General features: G+C 39.5%; 1 protein-coding gene across 14 annotated transcripts in view; it reads left to right on the forward strand.

Annotated features, from left to right (window-relative positions):
• Positions 1 to 18,434, forward strand: part of USP54 (ubiquitin specific peptidase 54) — a 113,462-nt gene that overhangs the window by 45,060 nt on the left and 49,968 nt on the right. For all 14 annotated transcript variants that reach the window (XM_079793841.1, XM_079793839.1, XM_079793833.1 and 11 more), the window contains exon 3: positions 1,092 to 1,184. In XM_079793841.1, the coding sequence (XP_079649967.1) occupies positions 1,092 to 1,184 (93 nt within the window). The remainder of the gene's footprint in view (positions 1 to 1,091; positions 1,185 to 18,434) is intronic.

Raw genomic sequence — 18,434 nt, forward strand, 5'->3', positions numbered from 1 at the left:
GACAAGAGTATTTGATATAAAAAGCATTGGATTTAGGAACTAGGAGACCTGGATTCTACTCTTTGGCCTTCTGTAGACTAGTCTTGTGACCTTGTATAGGTAATAGTATTTCAGTTTCCTCATTCATAATAAAAGAATCTTGTCAAGCTTATTTGTGTAATAAAGATTTCATACTCCCAGTTTCCAAATTTTTATTTGGAAACATTAAAAAATCCTATGCTATGAGCCCTGACCAGTTTGGCTCAGTGGATAGAGCGTCGGCCTGCGGACTCAAGGGTCCCAGGTTCGATTCTGGTCAAGGGCATGTACCTTGGTTGCAGGCACATCCCCAGTGGGGAGTGTGCAGGAGGCAGCTGATCGATGTTTCTCTCCCATCGATGTTTCTAACTCTCTATCTCTCTCCTTTCCTCTCTGTAAAAAATCAATAAAATATATTTAAAATAAATAAATAAATAAATAATCCTATGCTATGAAGCCTATATGAAGAGTTTAATCACTTTCACTAATTACTACCACAAATTTCTTGCAGTTGAGTGGGTTGGTTAGGTTTTTTTGTAGGTGATGCATTTTAGGTTTTTGAGTGACTTTGCATAAACTAGTAATACTTTTGTAATTTAGAAGCAGGCAAAAAGGGTGTTGGCTTTAGGTATGTTTGTGTTTACCTCCTTTCTGGCCATAGTCCTGTTTTTATAATTCTCTTTCTTTCTATATTTTCTGTCTATACTGTCAATTGAAACAATATTTATGACTTTCTGTTCTAATTTTCAGTGTTATATGCTATATATAACACTCATACATATTTCAATACCCATATTTAAGGATTGTGTCATTGATGATTTTGGACTGCATACTATAATCTGTGTGACCTTCCTTTGTGTTCAAATTACTGTCTTTTCCAGAATACAGTCATCTATCCCTCTTGTTAGATGCCTCTTCATCTTTTTTTTGCCATTTAATATACTAGAATAAACTTTTCACTTGGGAATAATAAAGATATCTTCTGCAATCATTACTAATATTTGCTTGAACTCTTGAATTTAAAATTAAATGGCGGCTTCTTATAGAGTAATGTGTTTTCTCTCCTTTGCTAGGTTTTATGGCACTTGGACATCTTCCGACGTAGCTTTAGGCAGCTTACAACTCACAAATGCATGGGAGATTCCTGCATCTTTTGTGCTCTCAAGGTAAGTACTTGAAATTTGATTCTTCTCACTACCATTAGGTTGCCAAATGATCGATATTGAGATGCTTTTGATTAATCAAGGTTATTTGCTTGTGATTCAGTACAAAGGATGACTATCATTAGTTGTATTTTTCTTCAAAGAATTACTACTTGGCTTAAGTAGTCTGTTTTTTTTTAACCTTTTTGCCCATGCAGCTCTATTTAAGGTGATAGGATAGCATTAAAATGTGCTTAGACTTTGAGTGTTTAACTGAAAAGCTAATTCTAAATTTTTATTTTGAAAGCATAAACAACCCAAGTATTCTTAATGTAATTAACTATTGTCTGTTAAAGCTAAATTTAGCAATAAATTCTTCCTACTAAGAAAAGCCAAGTCTGAATTCTGGGTTTGTCACAGGGATACTGGGATGTGATGACTATATGTTTAGTTGCTTGTGACCAAATGAATTGTGACCCAAAAATTCAGAATTTCCCAGTAATGTTGGTTATTGCAACAACTGACTCAAAACAGTATTTTAAAAAATATATTTTATTGATTTTTACAGAGAGAAAGGGAGAGGGATGGAGAGTTAGAAACATTGATGAGAGAGAAACATTGATCAGCTGCCTCCTGCACACCTCCTACTGAGGATGTGCCCACAACCAAGGTACATACATGCCCTTGACCAGAATCGAACCTGGGACCTTTCAGTCCGCAGGCTGACGCTCTATCCACTGAGCCAAACCGGTTAGGGCTCAAAACAGTTTTTTGACCAGCATGAGTTTTAAGCCCATGATAGGTAGATATCTTTAGAAAGAAATAACTGAGTCTTCTGAACTTTTGCTATTTGAGTCACAAATATCTTTTTTTCTCCACTCTTTGTTTGGAACCACTGTAACTTTTAGCAAAATATAGAATATAAATTATTGGTTAATTGGGAGTTTAAGTATGAAATTTTAATAAAATCAAATTCTTTACAAATTGTAAGATTTCTTACTGTGCTCATTCAGACAATTCTGTTTTTTTAAAAATATATATTTTATTGAGTTTTTACAGAGAGGAAGGGAGAGGGATAGAGAGCTAGAAACATCAATGAGAGAGAAACATCGACCAGCTGCCTCCTGCACACCCCCTACTGGGGATGTGCCCGCAACCAAGGTACATGCCCTTGACCGGAATCGAACCTGGGACCCTTCAGTCCGCAGGCCGATGCTCTATCCACTAAGCCAAACCGGTTTCGGCCTCATTCAGACAATTCTATTCAAAAGAGCATTTGGCTTGATTTTCTGGGAGGTATATTGACATATTCTAATTTAAAATATATTTTTCATTGATTTTAGAGAGGAAGGGGGGAGAGAGAGAGAGAGAGAGAGAGAGAGAGAGAGAGAGGGAGAGAAACATCAATGATGAGAGAGTATTATGGATCGGCTGCCTCCTGCACAAAATGAGTAACTTACTTTGTGTATCAGTCAGAATAGGCTAAGTTATGTTGTGGTAACAAACTAAAATCATAGTGATAAACATGGAAAATATTTATTTTTTTATTCATGTTACTTGTCCACTGCAGGTTAGTAGGAAAACCCTACAGATGATAGTGATTCGGGAACTGAGGTGCCCAAGTTATAACCAAGGTGAATATTTCTAGTTGCTAAGCCAAAGGGAAAAAGAGCTGTGGAGGGTTTTGCACAGGCAGTTTTGTTTGCTCAGCAGGTCACTTCTGCTCACAACTCATTGACCAGAGCTAATCATGTGGCTCTAATGAATCACAAGGGGGCCATGAAGTATGGTCCTATTATAATTTTTGGGAGAAGGGAGAATCAGAAATATTTGGTAGGCAACACTAATCACTACCATACTTTATCAGATATCAAGACTTATAAAACTTTAGTCATTACGATAATGTGGTATCAACACAGTAAGACTAATAAACCAATGGAGCAAAATCAAGAGTTCAGAAACAGACATAGGGAAACTTGCTCCTTACCCTGCCAATCAAAGAAGAAAGTGGACTTTTCAATAAATGGAGCTTAGAAAATTGGCTATGCATATAGGAAAAAAAAATAAAGGAAATTAGATCTCTATCTTCATATTATACCAAAATTAAGAATTTCAGATGAATTAAGGACAAAATGTGAAAGGCAAAATTTTTTAAGATTTAGAAGGAAATACAAGAAAATAACATGACATCAGGGATAGAGAGGATTTATTAAATGAGTGTTAGTACACGCAGATCCAGGGAAAAGCCTTGAGACTGAAAATCTACCTCCATAAGTGGAGGCAGGGAAAGATCGAAGAAAAAGGTTAGCCACTCCAGTGTAGTATTTAATAGAATTTATTAAGTTGATATATGTAGAATTATTAACAAACTTACATATGAGGCATATTTTTTGTGGCTGCAAGATGAAATATATCCATGTGCCATTTGGCAGGTGCCAAAGAATTATGTAGGGTAAGAGGAGAGGGATAGTGACAGGAACTAGTACATGAATGCTACCAGGTATGAGAAATTACTTCATATGCTTGACTAGGTCAGGACAACAACCTGTTCCAGGGACCAGTACATAGCAGAGGGCAAGGGAGGAGTGCTGATTTATGTCAAAGTGAACATCAATTATAATCAGTTTCTAAGTGGGCTTTTCAGAAATTAACCCCCTTTCTGGCCCAGGTCCAGCTTGTGGGACACACAGCGGTCATGTCATGGAACTGCCTCTCCCCCACAATAAGACATGAAAAATACAAAGTGAAAAGTATTGATACATTTCAGTACAAAAAAATTTCATGTTCACAGATGACTCCATAAAGAGAGTAAAAACATAAGGCTACAAGTTGGGAGAAATATCTGTAGTACAGCCGGTTGGTGTGGCTCAGTGGTTGAGCATCCACCTCTGAACCAGGAGTTCATGGTTCGATTCCAGTCAGGGCAAACGCCTGGGTTGCTGGCTTGATCCCCAGTAGGGGGCATGCAAGGGGCAGCCAGTCAATGATTCTCTTATCATTGGCATTTCTATCTCTCTCCCTCTCCCCTCTCTGAAATCAGTAAAAAAACATAAAAAATATCTATGGTACATATAACCAACAAAGAACTGGTATCAAGCATAGAACTTCAGAGAAGAAATCTTATAAAGAACTAGAGGCCCAATGCGTGATTGAAATCGCGGGAGGAAGCACCCCGTGGGGGGCCAGGACCCGTGCCTGACCCTCGTAGCGCCAACCACCGCATTGTGTTCGCTGGGGTGGGGGCAGGTGCTTCTGTGTGTTGTGTCTCCACTCTGGCCCGCCCCCAGCCCCAGCCTTCCCGCGGCCACTGGGGCTGGGGGCGGCATGCAGTCCCCTCCCGCCCATCTGCACGTGCAGCTCCTCCTGAGAGGTCATGATGCAGCCTCCTCCTGAGCGGTTGTGACGCCCAGCTAATTAGCATATTCCCTGTCTTTATATGACTAGAGGCCCGGTGCACAAAATTCGTGCACGGGGTGGTGTGTCCCTCAGCCCAGCCTGCACCTTCTCCAATCTGGGACCCCTCGAGGGATGTCCGACTGCCCGTTTAGGCCCGATTGGGCCTAAACGGGCAGTCGGACATCCCTCTCACAATCCAGGACTGCTGGCTCCCAACTGCTCGCCTGCCTGCCTTCCTGATTGCCCCTAACCGCTTCTGCCTGCCAGCCTGATCACCCCCTAACCACTCCCCTGCCAGCCTGATTGATGCCTAACTGCTCCCCTGCCAGCCTGTTTGCCCCTAACTGCCCTCCCCTGCTGGCCATCTTGTAGCAGCCATCTTGTGTGATAAAACTAGAGAAAAAGGAATTCAGGATAGTGTTTATCTCTGGAAGATGGAGGGAGGAGGATGTAATCAATTGGGAAGTCTCAAATTCGTTAATTTTTCTATTTCTTAAATTGGGTGGTGGGCACATGGGCATTTATTTATTATTCTTTGGCTATATACATGTCATGTTTTTTCTTTATTTGAATGATGATTTTATTATAAGTTTAAAAAATGTTTGCTATCATTCTAGAAAGTACACTAAAGTATAAAGAGAAAAACTGAAAATTTCCTAATTCCACTACAGAGATTATCATTTCTCTTTATGCTTCCTCTCTGGTCTATGATACTTCTAGTAATAAGTTTTTTTGCTCACTGTTTTAGTAAAAAGAATAAATTTTTTAGACTCTTAAATTGCTTCTCTATCTCTAGTATCTTCCTATTTCATTTGTTCTAACCTAAGAATTACCCTAGAGTTACTCCCTTCTTAAAACCTCGAAGTGGCTCCTAATTATCTCTTAAATCACTTGAAAATGCATGATTATAGACATTTTAAAAAAAACTACTTTCTTTTCCCTTCTTTTCCTTTTCCAGGTACTCTCCATTTAAGCAATGATAGCAGATGCTGTAATTGTTATGGCTACCCTGTAGACATTACAGATATTGTTCACTTTGCCTGGATCCCTTGGCACCCAAAACAATAACATAACAATAACAAAACAATAACACATCCCTTTTAATCCAAACCACACCCACCTTTCAGAACTCCACTTCAGAAATTTATCTTCATGAAGTTTTAAAAATACTGTCTCTGTCCAGATCCATGATTGTTTGACTTCACAGTGGTTACCATGGAATGAGTTTTTGGGAAGGTGGCACAGCTTTTCTTCCCTCTTGGTGTTCCTTACAGTGCCTGCACCATAACAAAAACACTTAACTTTTCTGGGTTCATATATTGTTTTAGTAGGTCTTGGATTTTAGTTATGGAGTTTTGGGTACTTCCCTTTTTCATATTGTGACTTTTGGTCTCACATATTTTTAGGTAGGTCTGCCTATCTAGGCCTTCATGCCTCATTTAGAAAGGGAAGGGTGTGATGTGTGTGTGTGTGGCCAGTGTTGATGGTGGAAAGATCTGCTGAAGGAAAAAGCTTGGGAGTCTGTCAGCAAAGGAGTTATCTGGTATCCTGTAGTTAAGTTACATGTTGACTTCGGGGTGTCACAGTGTGGGTGTCATTCTATGGTATTTTTTTCTTTGTGGATGTAATTTTATATTTTCTTTCTCATTTTCCTCTGCCCCCTATTTAAAATTTAGAGGGGTAGTTGATGAGGCTAGTAAGTATTCTTTTTTGCTTATACTTCATGGCCTGTTTATATTCTTTAATGGTAAGTTTGATAGGTAAAAATTTTATTTCAAAGATTTTTTTCAAAACAGGATACTCCAGTCTAAAGTAATCACTCTTTGCCATGTGATTATATGCTATTCAAGAGGCTGAATAGTCTGAGTGTCCTTCAGATAATTACATCCTAGTGGCATTCTTTTATGAATTCTTGGATAAAAGTATTCTGTAGTACAGGGACACATTAAACATAACAAAAACCAAACAAATCCAGGAAACTCCAAAATTCCTGAATTTGAGTACTTTGTTAAATACTTGCCAATTCTATGAAGTCCAAATTTTTTATGTTAGAAGATAATCTTTTAGTTCCAGAACCTATTATTTAGGACAAAAAGAAACACAGGAATGTTCTTAGATGCATCAGAAGCTAGACAGCTTGCCCTTAATCTGATGTTTGGATGAAGGATTTGCCCTTCCAAGTCTGGTTGAAAGTTATGTATATCTGCTTTTTCTTCAGTTGTTACTTTCCTTTGCAACTACCCTTAAACTGCATGTACTGTTGGCCTTATGTAAACACATTTTGGTTCATGTCTTTGTTTAATATATATACTATTTTTTTTCTCTTCTGCTCTATGAATGTCTGTCAGTATTTTGGTGCTTTGTGATCTTCACCAGGTACTAGTACATGTTGTATCCAGTGCTTAATATTGCTTTTTGGTAGTTTGTACACAATAGTAATGATAATCCATTTCTTTTGGTCCTGCAAAATGTATTGGTTTTTTTCTGTGTTATTTGATATTAAGTCCTTAATGTAATTTCAGCCTCAGAATCTTGCATAGGAATTTCTTTTTTAATATATTTTTATTGATTTCAGAGAAGAAGGGAGAGGAAGAGAGAGATAGAAACATCAATGATGAAAGAGAATCATTGATCGGCTGCCTCCTGCATGCCCCCTACTGGGAATCAAGCCCATAACCGGGGCATGTGCCCTTGACCAGAGTCGAACCCGGGACCCTTCAGTCCACAGACCGATGCTCTATCCATTGAGCCAAATCGGCTAGGGCCACTGGAATTTTTATTGATGACTTTCATTTAAAATAACTTGTGTCTGTGTCTTTCTGCTTACTTTGAACTGCAATGCCTTTCCACTTTGACTAAGACAGTAGAAGAGATGTGTGCTAGTTACCTTGTCCCTTCTAAAATCCCAAATTTATTTCCATCTAGTGTTACTAAAAGATTTTTCCTGACCTCAACTGTTGTCATTCCCTATAGCTTAGAGCTCTTAGTTATTATTCATATTGAATCTACTCTTACACCCTCAGGGTATGACTTTACTTTGGTGTTGGCTTATTTATTTATCTCAGTCCAGGGGAGGAAATCCGTCCTCTGTACTTAGTATGCCACAAAGATTTTGTTCTCCTTCCAGGGATTGTACTAGAGGCTTTGCAGTGCCAGGATGTAGGACAGAGTGTTTTTTGTTATAGGCTAAGAAGAATGTTGCATTGATTGATTAAATTCAACAAATCTCAATTAGTCATTTTTCTTTTAAGAATGCTAGGGTAAGGCATAAATCCCAGGGAATGGTGGACAGGGAGGAAATAGGTTTTTGTATATAAGGTCTCCCCAACATAAGTCTGATTCTGTAGAACAGTATGACTGTTCTGAAGGGGCAGGAAAGTCTGTGTTCTGTTAATAGCCCACTTGTTAATTGGGGGGAAATTTGAGAGTTCAGGGAACAAATCCCTCAATATTTTTGAGCATGTTCCATGTAGCTGTTCCTGTATTGGGTACTGAAGCATAAGCACAGGGAGTTAAAGTTGTATAAGAAACTATGTATCATTCATTAGCAATCCAGTCTTTTTTTTCTTTTAACTCTTACCATTTGCAACAGCATGGATGGACCTGGAGAGCATTATGCTAAGTCAGAGAAGGATAAGTATCACATGATCTCACCCATTTGTGGAATAAAATGAACAACATAAGTGGATGAACAAAAATAGATCCAGAGACCTAGAAACATCAAACAGACCATCAAACCTTAGAGGGAAGGCAGGGGAGGAGGGGTGGGGTAAAAGATCAACCAAAGGACTTATATGCATGCATATAAGCATAACCCATGGACACAGACAGTAGGTGGGTGAGGGCATGTGCTGAGGGATGGGAGTGGCCTGGGAGATGTCAATGGGGGAAAAAGAAGACTTATGTAATACTTTTAACAATAAAGAATTTAAATTAAAAAAGAAAGAAAGAAACTATGTATCATTCATTAGTAATCCAGTCTTTTTTTGTATGTAGATTATAGGTATGGAAGGCTCTTCATTGTCCTATACTCATGGCCAGTGTCAGAGAGGACTGAACCCATTATCCTGGACTATTTAAACCAAGAAATTAGATTTCTAGTATGTTCCCTGGAAATTTTAGCTTGTAATAAACAGCCCTCATGGTATTATACTCAGTGAAATAAGTCAGTCAAAGACAAATACCATATGATTTCATTTGTATATGGAATCTAAAGAACAAAATAAATGAACTAATAAAACAGAAACAGACTCATAGGTACAGAGAACAAACTGAGAGTTGCCAGATGGGAGGGAGGTTGGTTCAATTCTTGGTCATGGCACATGCCTGGGTTGCCGGTTTGATCCCTGGTAGGGGGCGTGTGGGAGGTGGCCAATCAATGTTTCCCTCTCATCGGTGTTTCTATTTCTCTATCCCGCTCCCTTTCTCTAAAATCAATAAAAACGTATTTTTAAAAAGAAGAAGTACAAATTGGTAGTTACAAAATAGTCACAGGGATGTAAAGTTCAGCATAGGGAATATAGTCAATAATATTGTAATAACTATGTATGGTGCCAGGTGGGTACTAGAATTATTGGGGAATAACTTTGTAAATTATATAATTGTCTAATCAGTGTGCTGTACTCCTGAAACTAATATAAAATAATATTGAATGTTAACTGTAATTGAAAAATAAAAAATATAAAAAAGAAAATAAACAGGAAGATATGTCCTATGTTTAATGAATATATCACCTACTTGAGTTGAACTTCCTTATTTTGCTTACCTATGGGATACAAATGTATTTGTGTGGTCTTTTGGTTCAGCTTTCTTAGTCTTAAAATCCTAGTAGGCTGTAACCTAAATATTTTCAACAAATTTTACCACTGACATAATTGGGATAATATAACTCTGAGTCTTTTATCCTTTTTAAAGTTTGGAGTTCAGAATTTCACATGATATTCTTATAGAGGGGTATGACTGCAAGGAAAAAAATAGGTCATCATGAGTCTCTCCTTTCCAGAGTTTATGGAAGAACCTGAAACTTATATAATCTTAAAATATTTGTGTTTGTCCAGAAGGGCCCCCCTTTTAATTTTCCCTGTGGGGAAAGTGGTTATAGTATTCATCCTCAAAATTTGATTTCAATACTGTTGGTACTCTATAAGATCTTATCTTTTTTATCTTGGCAAAAATTAGCAATTGAGTATTATCCTATCTAATAAAGAGGGAATATGCTAATTGACCCTCACGCCGTTGCAAAGATGGTGGCACCCACAGCCAATAAGGAGGGAATATGCTAATTGACTGCCATGCCCTCAAAGATGGCAGCGCCCACAGCCACAAGATGGCGGCACCCAGTCCCCTCAGCCCCGCCAGGAAGGCAGGTGCACAGCAAGGCCGGGCCCACTCCTAGGCAGGCCTGGCCGCTCCGCACGCCTGACCGCTCCACACGCCTGCCTCCAAAGTCCCCCAGTCCCCTGCCCAGGGCCGCCTGAGGCTCAGGTAACCAGGGCTGGCCAAGGCTTGCGCTGCCGGCAGTGGCAGCAGCAGAGGTGTGATGGGGCGTCACCTTCCCCTGATCACCAGGTCGCCTCCCACCCATGAGGGCTCCCAGACTATGAGAGGGGGCAGGCCGGGCTGAGGGACTCCCCCTCCAGTGCATGAATTTTCATGCACCTAGCCTCTAGTATTTTATAAAAATCTCTACATTCGTTTGTGATTTCCCACTAAAAGCAATATGATTCTCTGATGAATTTGGCTTGCCTCTGCCTTTGTGTGTCTCTGTTCAGTGTCTTGAAATCTTGGTGTTTTTCTCTACCTATGTATATATCTTTGTGTCTGTAGGTGTTTGTTTTTTATAGGTAACACGAATGAGTGTGATAGCTTATGATGATCTTTAACTTCATGGCAGTTAAAGTGGTGCAAATTTGTACTGGGTGCAAATAAAATCCTAAACTCATGGGAAGATACGACATTAACTGAATTTAATTGAAAGGCACTGGTAGAGGATATGTGGGCAATTTTCTGATCAAGAAGTCCAGAAGGTAGCTATTTTTAGATATAAGGTTAAAGAGTCCCAAGAGAGAAACTAGCCAGCTGTTTTCTGCTTTTCCCAAAGTTGGAGCAAGAATCTCTATTAAACTGACTGTATATTTAATGAATTATATTTATATAATTATATATTTAAGGAATTATTATGCTTTTCTGTGTGTTGTAATGATATTATGGTTATGTTTTAAATAAAGAGACTTCTTAATTATATATATATATATATATATATATATATATATATATATATATATATATTTAAATATATTTTTATTGATTTCAGAGAGGAAGGGAGAGGGAGAAAGATAGAAACATCAATGATAAGAGAGAACCACTGATTGGCTGCCTCTTGCACACCCCCTACTGGGATTGAGCCTGCAACCCCGGCATGTGCTCTTGACCGGAATCGAACCTGGGACCTTTCAGTTCACAGGCCGATGCTCTATCCACTGAGCCAAATCGGCTAGGGCTGACTTCTTAATTTTTAGAGGAATATTCTCAAATATTTATAGATGAATACTATCTGTAATTTGCTTCAAAATTATCTGGGAGTGGAGTGGGTGGGTGGTATATATGAAATGAGATTGGCTACTGGCTGGTAATTGTTGAAGATGGATGATAGGTGCATGGGAGTTTATTGTGCTATTTTGTCTACCCTTGTATCTTTGAAATTTTCTGCAATAAAATGTTGAAAATCCAATGTTATTATTTTGGGTGCCATAATGTTAAACAGTTACATATTCTTTTTCCTCTTGAAAGAGAACATTTAACATTCTTTTGAACACAAAACTAGTGTGAAAGTTCCCTTCCAGTAGTCAGTAATAGTCAAGGATTAACTCCTTTATCTTACTTTCAGAGGTTTGATTGGCCATATTTAGGTTTATAATATTTAGGTCTGTGATTTCCAGGAGGTGTGGAGAGAAGGACTAATTATGAGAGCCAAAATGATGAGAGATTTGGGAAGCCCAGATGAATAAGAAAAACCCTAGGAACTGAACAGAGAGGGGCATAATGTGTCACCTCTCAGGGATAAGCTGGACTGCTGACTAGGGCACTTTCCAAAAACCTCAGGCCCATAAAGCATCAAATTTAGTGACAGTCCTTCTCCCCATTTTCTGTAACCATGATTTCTTCTAGTTGCAAGGCTGGGATGTCCTGGGAGAGAAATAAACAGCTGTTCCCTGCCTACAGATAAAAGTCTATGTTTGGGGCTGGGGCCGAGGGGACAAAAACTTAAGCAACAGCTGCATTTGTAGTTGCCAAAGCACAAAGACTTTCTGCCTTTATGGCACTTCTCTCATATTTACATGTTTTTTTGCTAATCCAAATAATTACGTGCTCATGTGGTAGAATTGTTTGGATCCAAGAGAGATGGGTGGGGCAGCACCTGCTTTTAGCCATTAAAGTCTTGTTGCTTTTGCACTGCATCCAAGAAAATAGTTAACAGACAAAAAGTAATTTGCCTTTTCCTATGAATGAAAAGGAAGACCTCTTTGGTTTCATCCTGTGAAGAAAAGTAAGGAGAAACCTCAAAGGTGGGTTTTCTCTGTTTATTGAAATGAAACCATCAGGGCCCCACAGTGAAAAATTCCTGGGTTTTGGTTCTTCCTGCCCTTTCTCCCTCCCTGCCATAGAACTCAGCAATTGGAAGAATACCAGTTTTTGTTCCTTATTGGTGCTACCACCTGTTCTTGCTGCTGAACTAAATGTTCTTGGCTTTCTTTGGTGTGAACAGGATCTCCCTCTGGGAAAGGTGGGAGGAGGGTGAAAAGAGAACAGGAGGAGGCCCATTGCAGCCCTGTGCTCATGTGAGAGGGACACACAGGGGTTAGTGTGCTGCCCTAACAGAGGGGCTTTGTGCTCTAGCTTCTTCCAGAGCTGGGGCTCCACAGATGCATGCTGGGCAGGCTCAGGCAGCTTCATCCCTGATACACTTGCTTCTTTCTGACAATAGCAGAGCAAGACTGATAACAATAATTAACATAAAAAAATAAAGAAGTTGCAGGCAGAGGCCATTCTGAATGCATTCAGATACTCAGTGTGTATGGAGAAAGCTGTCTGTAATTAAGCGGTGGAGCTTATTTAAGAGTATAGCATGGAGACATGGATGCCACTGAACACAAGAGCCAGATCTGTTGTTGCATATCCGCTGTGGGTGCAGGCAGAGGTCTTTCCTTTTCTGTGCTGAAACCCTTGTTATCTAGGTCAGTGGTCGGCAAACTCATTAGTTAACAGAGCCAAATATCAACAGTACAACGATTGAAATTTCTTTTGAGAGCCAAATTTTTTAAACTTAAACTTCTCCTAACGCCACTTCTTCAAAATAGACTCACCCAGGCCGTGGTATTTTGTTGAAGAGCCACACTCAAGGGGCCAAAGAGCCGCATGTGGCTCTCGAGCCGCAGTTTGCCGACCACGGATCTAGGTCATGGGAAATCTTCCTCTCTTGAATAGCAGCAATGGAATGAGAAGTTTGGTCCTTCCTACCCAGATCTCAGAGACTGGGGAGGTAGCTGAAGGTAGAAGCATTTCTGAGTCAAGGCTCTTTGTCAGGAGAGGTCAGTGGCAGACATGTTTCTTAGCAACCTAAAAGGGCTCTTAAATATAATAATAATGATAATATAATAACAACTAACACTGAGATAGCACTTATCATACTGCCAGGAATTAGTCTAAGCTATGGAAAAACAGATAACTTATTTAATCCTTAAGTAACCCAAGGAGGTAAATACTATTATAAATTCTCTTTTTAAAAGCGGAAACTAAAGCCTAGAGAAGTTAAGTAACTTGTCCACGATCATAAAAATGGTAAGTAACAGGGCTGGTATTTTAAACTCAGATAGTTTGGTTCCAGAGTTCATCTTCTTTAACTGTTACACTATACCATCTCTTAGTGGAGCCCTGTCCTTCCTCAAACTGAACCGTAGAACACAGAAAGTTACTATTTTCTCTCTAGAATGCTAACATAACTAGTACTATGCTGGGAGAGAAGTTAATTCGTTAGGAACTGTTGATGTCTTAGAGTATTAGGGCTTACTTCTTGAGGAAATCCAATTGATAAAGATTAAAGGAGCTGTAGTTTGCAAATATATTTATACAGAAGTATTCTGGAACTAATTTACCATTACTTAGTTTTTGACTCTGAACAAAAAGGACCAAACCTAATACATCAAACCTGTAGAGATAGAGCCTTTATCAGCAGTAATGTCTTACCATTAACAATTGAGAAGAGCAGCAGGTTGGCTTATGATAGTGGTTACTAAGATTTGCCAAGCTGAGGTGACTTTCAGCAACTCAAGTGCTCAGACCACTATTTATTTATAGAAGTAATCACTGCTTCTTTCCCACCATCATTTTCCTTTGTTTCTTCAAATTCCTCCAAGTTTCAAAATCCCGGAGGTCACTTGGCAGATGTCCAGTTGCCCTCTGAGAGTGTTTAACTATGGATCTAGACCTTTTCTTTTGGTCTAGTTTAAGAGGTCATTCATAGATATTATTCTACTTCCAGCAAAAAATTATGGAAGGTCCAGCCCTGCCTTTATAATAGACTTGTAAATAATGTGGAGTAATTATATTGGACTAGAGCCCCGGTGCACGAAATTCGTGCACAAGTAGGGTCCCTAGGCCTGGCTGGCGATCAGGGCTGATTGGGGCCTTCCTTCCCCTTCCCCTGGCTGCTGGCTCCCGGCTGGGGTCTTCCTTCATTTCGCGCCACCCCCTGGTTGTCAGCACATGTTGAACTCCTGGTCGGTCGAACTCCTGAGGGAACAATTTGCATATTAGCCTTTTATTATATAGGATTTCCCTCCCAGCTTCTAGCTTATTAAATAGTACTAAATATGTATTGCTGGTACTGCTTTCTCCACAGCATATAAAATCATATGTAGGGAAATACTAGCAGGTTACACAGTAATATATTCTTAAACTGTTATAGGGATGGATGTTCGATGTGTATGAGGAGAAATGATGCTAGTAAGAGAGTAGAATGAGGAAACAGTTCCTACTTGAAATGAGCAGAATGGGGTTTAGTCCCATTTTGCTCTAGCCAGTTATATTACCTTAAGAAAAATGTTCACCTTTTCTAGCTAATTCTTTACCTGCTTTAGAGAAAGGGAGAGAGAGAGAGAGAGAGAGAGAGAGAGAGAGAGAGAGAGAGAGAGAGAGAGACAGGCCCGGCCAGTGTGATTCAGTAGTTGAGCATTGACCCATGAACCAGGAGGTGACAGTTCAATTCCCAGTCAGGGCATATGCCTGGGTTTTAGGCTTGATCACCAGTAGGGAGGGTACAGGAGGCAGCTAATCAATGATTCTCATCATTGATGTTTCTATCTCTCTCCCTCTTCCTTCCTCTCTGAAATCAATAAAAACATATATTAAAAAAAGAGAGGGGACTTAAAAATATATTCCCTTAATAAGATCTACCCATATCACATGATTGATTAATTTGTTCAATTCTTCATTTATTTATTTAAAACTAGTTATTGGTTGACCTCTGTATGCCAGGACCTTTTAAGGTGCTGGGAGTCTTGCAGGGAATTAAAAGACAGAAATTTCTGTTTTCATATTCATATTCTAGAGAGTGCAATCAGACAATAAATATGTAAAATACATGTTATGACAGATGGTAATAAGTGCCACAGGGAAAAATAAAACTGACAAGGGTGGGAGATTTAGGAAGAGGGGGTGGAGTTTGCAATTTTAAATAGGGTGATCAGGAAATACTATATTGAGAAGATAATATTTGGATAAAAACCTGAAGGGAATGAGTGACTGAGCTACTGATAGGTCAAATAAAATGAGGACCAAGAATTGACCATTCTAGATTGGTGAGGCCTTCTATTCTTAGATCACTTAGGTAGGTTTATAAAGTGGTCTCATTATGGTCTCATTAGTAAGTCTGAAAAGTGACCCTGGGATTTTTAAAAATATATATTTTATTGATTTTTTACAGAGAGAGGAAGGGAGAGGGATAGAGAGTTAGAAACATTGATGAGAGAGAAACATTGATCAGCTGCCTCCTGCACACCCCCTACTGGGGATGTGCCCACAACCAAGGTACATGCCCTTGACCGGAATCGAACCTGGGACCTTTCAGTCCGCAGGCCGACGCTCTATCCACTGAGCCAAACCAGTCAGGGCGAGATTTTTTTACTGGCAAGAATTTTAAGCAAATGACATTCTTTGGACTGTTGATATGTAACTCATTGTTGAGTGAGGTGTTTATCTGGGTGGTTTAGTGAGGATCTGGGCCATGAGCTGTGGCTGTCAAGGAGTGCATTCTAGTCTCTGTGGGTAAGATTCAATGCCACTTGGGAAGGACTCATCAAGCCAGGTGCTACTCGTTGCCACTCTTTGTTTCCATTCTGTGGACATAACACTCATCATTGTTTCAGATGTAGGTAAAGATGGAGAAGACAGATGCATTTAATTACACCAAAATAAAAACTGCTGTATATAAAAGACACCAGAGACTGGAATAAGATATTTGCCACAGTAATACTTACAAAGACCTAGAAAAACCCAATGTAGCTAGAAAGACTAAAATGAATCAGTCTGATTGCATTAATTGCTGATAAGGATATGGGGAAATTTATTTATATTCATTCACTGGTGGAAGTCAAAGTTTGCATAGACTTTATAATAGCAAAAAATTGAAGACTGCCAAAATATCTGTCAATAAAGAGATGGATAAATAGATGTGGTATCGTCACCTGATAAAATACAATACTGCAGGGAAAATGAATAAACCAGGTATATATATATAATGTTATATCATTATGGGTAGATTTAAAAACAATGCTAAATTTTTTTAAAAAGTGAAATTTGGTGTGATACTTTGTAAATGAACAAAAAATACACACAAAAGTATGTATGTGAAACACTTGTAAATTTATTTATTAATTACTAGAGGCCCGGTGCACGAAATTCATGCATGGGGGGGTGTGTCCCTCAGCCCAGTCTGCACCCTCTCCAATCTGGGACCCCTCAAGGGATGTCCAACTGCCCGTTTAGGCCCGATCTTGGTAGGTAGGATCGGGCCTAAATGGGCAGTCGGACATCCCTCTCACAATCCAGGACTGCTGGCTCCCAACTGCTCCCCTGCCAGCCAGGTCACCCCTAACTGCCCTTCCCTGCAGGCCTGGTTGCCCCCAACTTCCCTCCTCTGCCGGCCTGGTCACCCTTAACTTCTCTCCCCTGCAGGATTGATCACTCCCAACTGCCCTCCCTTGCAGGCCTGGTCCCCCCAACTGCCTTCCCCTGCTGGCCTGATCGCCCACAACTGCCCTCCCTTGCAGGCCTGGTCCCTCCCAACTGCCCTCCCCTGCTGGCCATCTTGTGGTGGCCATCTTGTGTCTACATGGGGGGCAGCCATCTTTGACCACATGGGGGCAGCCATCTTGTGTGTTGGAGTGGTGGTCAATTTGCATATTACTCTTTTATTAGATAGGATTGTATTATTTTCTATACGAACAACTGTAATCCTTCTTTTTTTCCCCAAATTTTTTTTATTAAGGTATTATATGTGTACATATCTTACCATTGCCCCCCCCCCACTCCCATATATGCCCTCACCCCCCAGAGTTTTGCGTCCATTGGTTATGCTTATATGCATGCATACAAGTCCTTCGGTTGATCTCTTATCTTCCCCACCTCTCCCTAACCTTCCTGCTGTAATTTGACAGACTGTTTGATGCTTTACTGCCTCTGTATCTATCTTTTTGTTTAACAGTTTATAATGTTCTTTATTATCCATAAATGAGTGAGATCATGTGGTATTTTTCTTTCATTGACTGGCTTATTTCACTCAGCATAATGTTCTCCAATTCCATCCAGGTTGCTGCAAATGGTAAGAATTCCTTCTTTTTTATGGCAGCATAGTATTCCATTGTGTAGATGTACCATAGTTTTCTGATCCAGTCATCTGCTGATGGGCACCTAGGATGTTTCCAGATCTTAGCTATTGTAAATTATGCTGCTATGAACATAGGGGTGCATATATCCTTTCTTATTGGTGTTCCCAGTATTTTAGGATATGTTCCTAGGAGTGGGATTACTGGGTCAAATGGGAGTTCCATTTTGAGGAAACTCCATACTGTTCTCCACAGTGGCTGCACCAGTCTGCATTCCCACCAACAGTGCACGAGGGTTCCTTTTTCTCCGCATCCTCGCCAACACTTGTCGTTTGTTGATTTGTTGATGATAGCCATTCTGACAGGTGTGAGATGGTACCTCATTGTTGTTTTGATTTGCATCTCTACTTTTAACCCACTCCATATATATATGTGTGTGTGTGTATATATGTATATGTATATATGTCAAAGTATTAAAGACAAAAGATTATGCAACAAACTCATGATAGTGAGTGGCTGATAGAGAGTGGGCAGTCTTGAATGGGACTTTAGCTTTATTCTGTAGATTGGAAGTAACAATGATGGGAATGTTCATTTCTTGGTGTTAGACATGTAGGTGTTTGTTATGTTATTATTTGTACTTTTGGGTAATTTTGAATTAGCTAAACAATTTAAAAAAGAAGGGAGCCAAGTTTCATAGAATGAGCCCCCAGAGAATAATTTACCAATCCACTTACATATAATTTATCTCTATTTACTGAAGAACAACCCCCTCTGTCTATATCAGAGGAAGTGAGGTCATTGAATTATATTAACTCATGACAATGGTCTCTGCTAATGTGTCTTTGATGGTATCATACTCAGTTGGAAGAGCAAGAATCCTTATTCTTGTTAGCACAGGATCATGCCCTTTATTCTGACTCCTCATTTTTTACTTTTTTAAAATTTATTACTAACTGCAAGCATATCAACTTGTAGGAGGTACATTTGGTTCCAC

Source organism: Cnephaeus nilssonii (genome assembly GCF_951640355.1).
Source record: "Cnephaeus nilssonii genome assembly, chromosome: 16".
NCBI lineage: Eukaryota > Metazoa > Chordata > Mammalia > Chiroptera > Vespertilionidae > Cnephaeus > Cnephaeus nilssonii.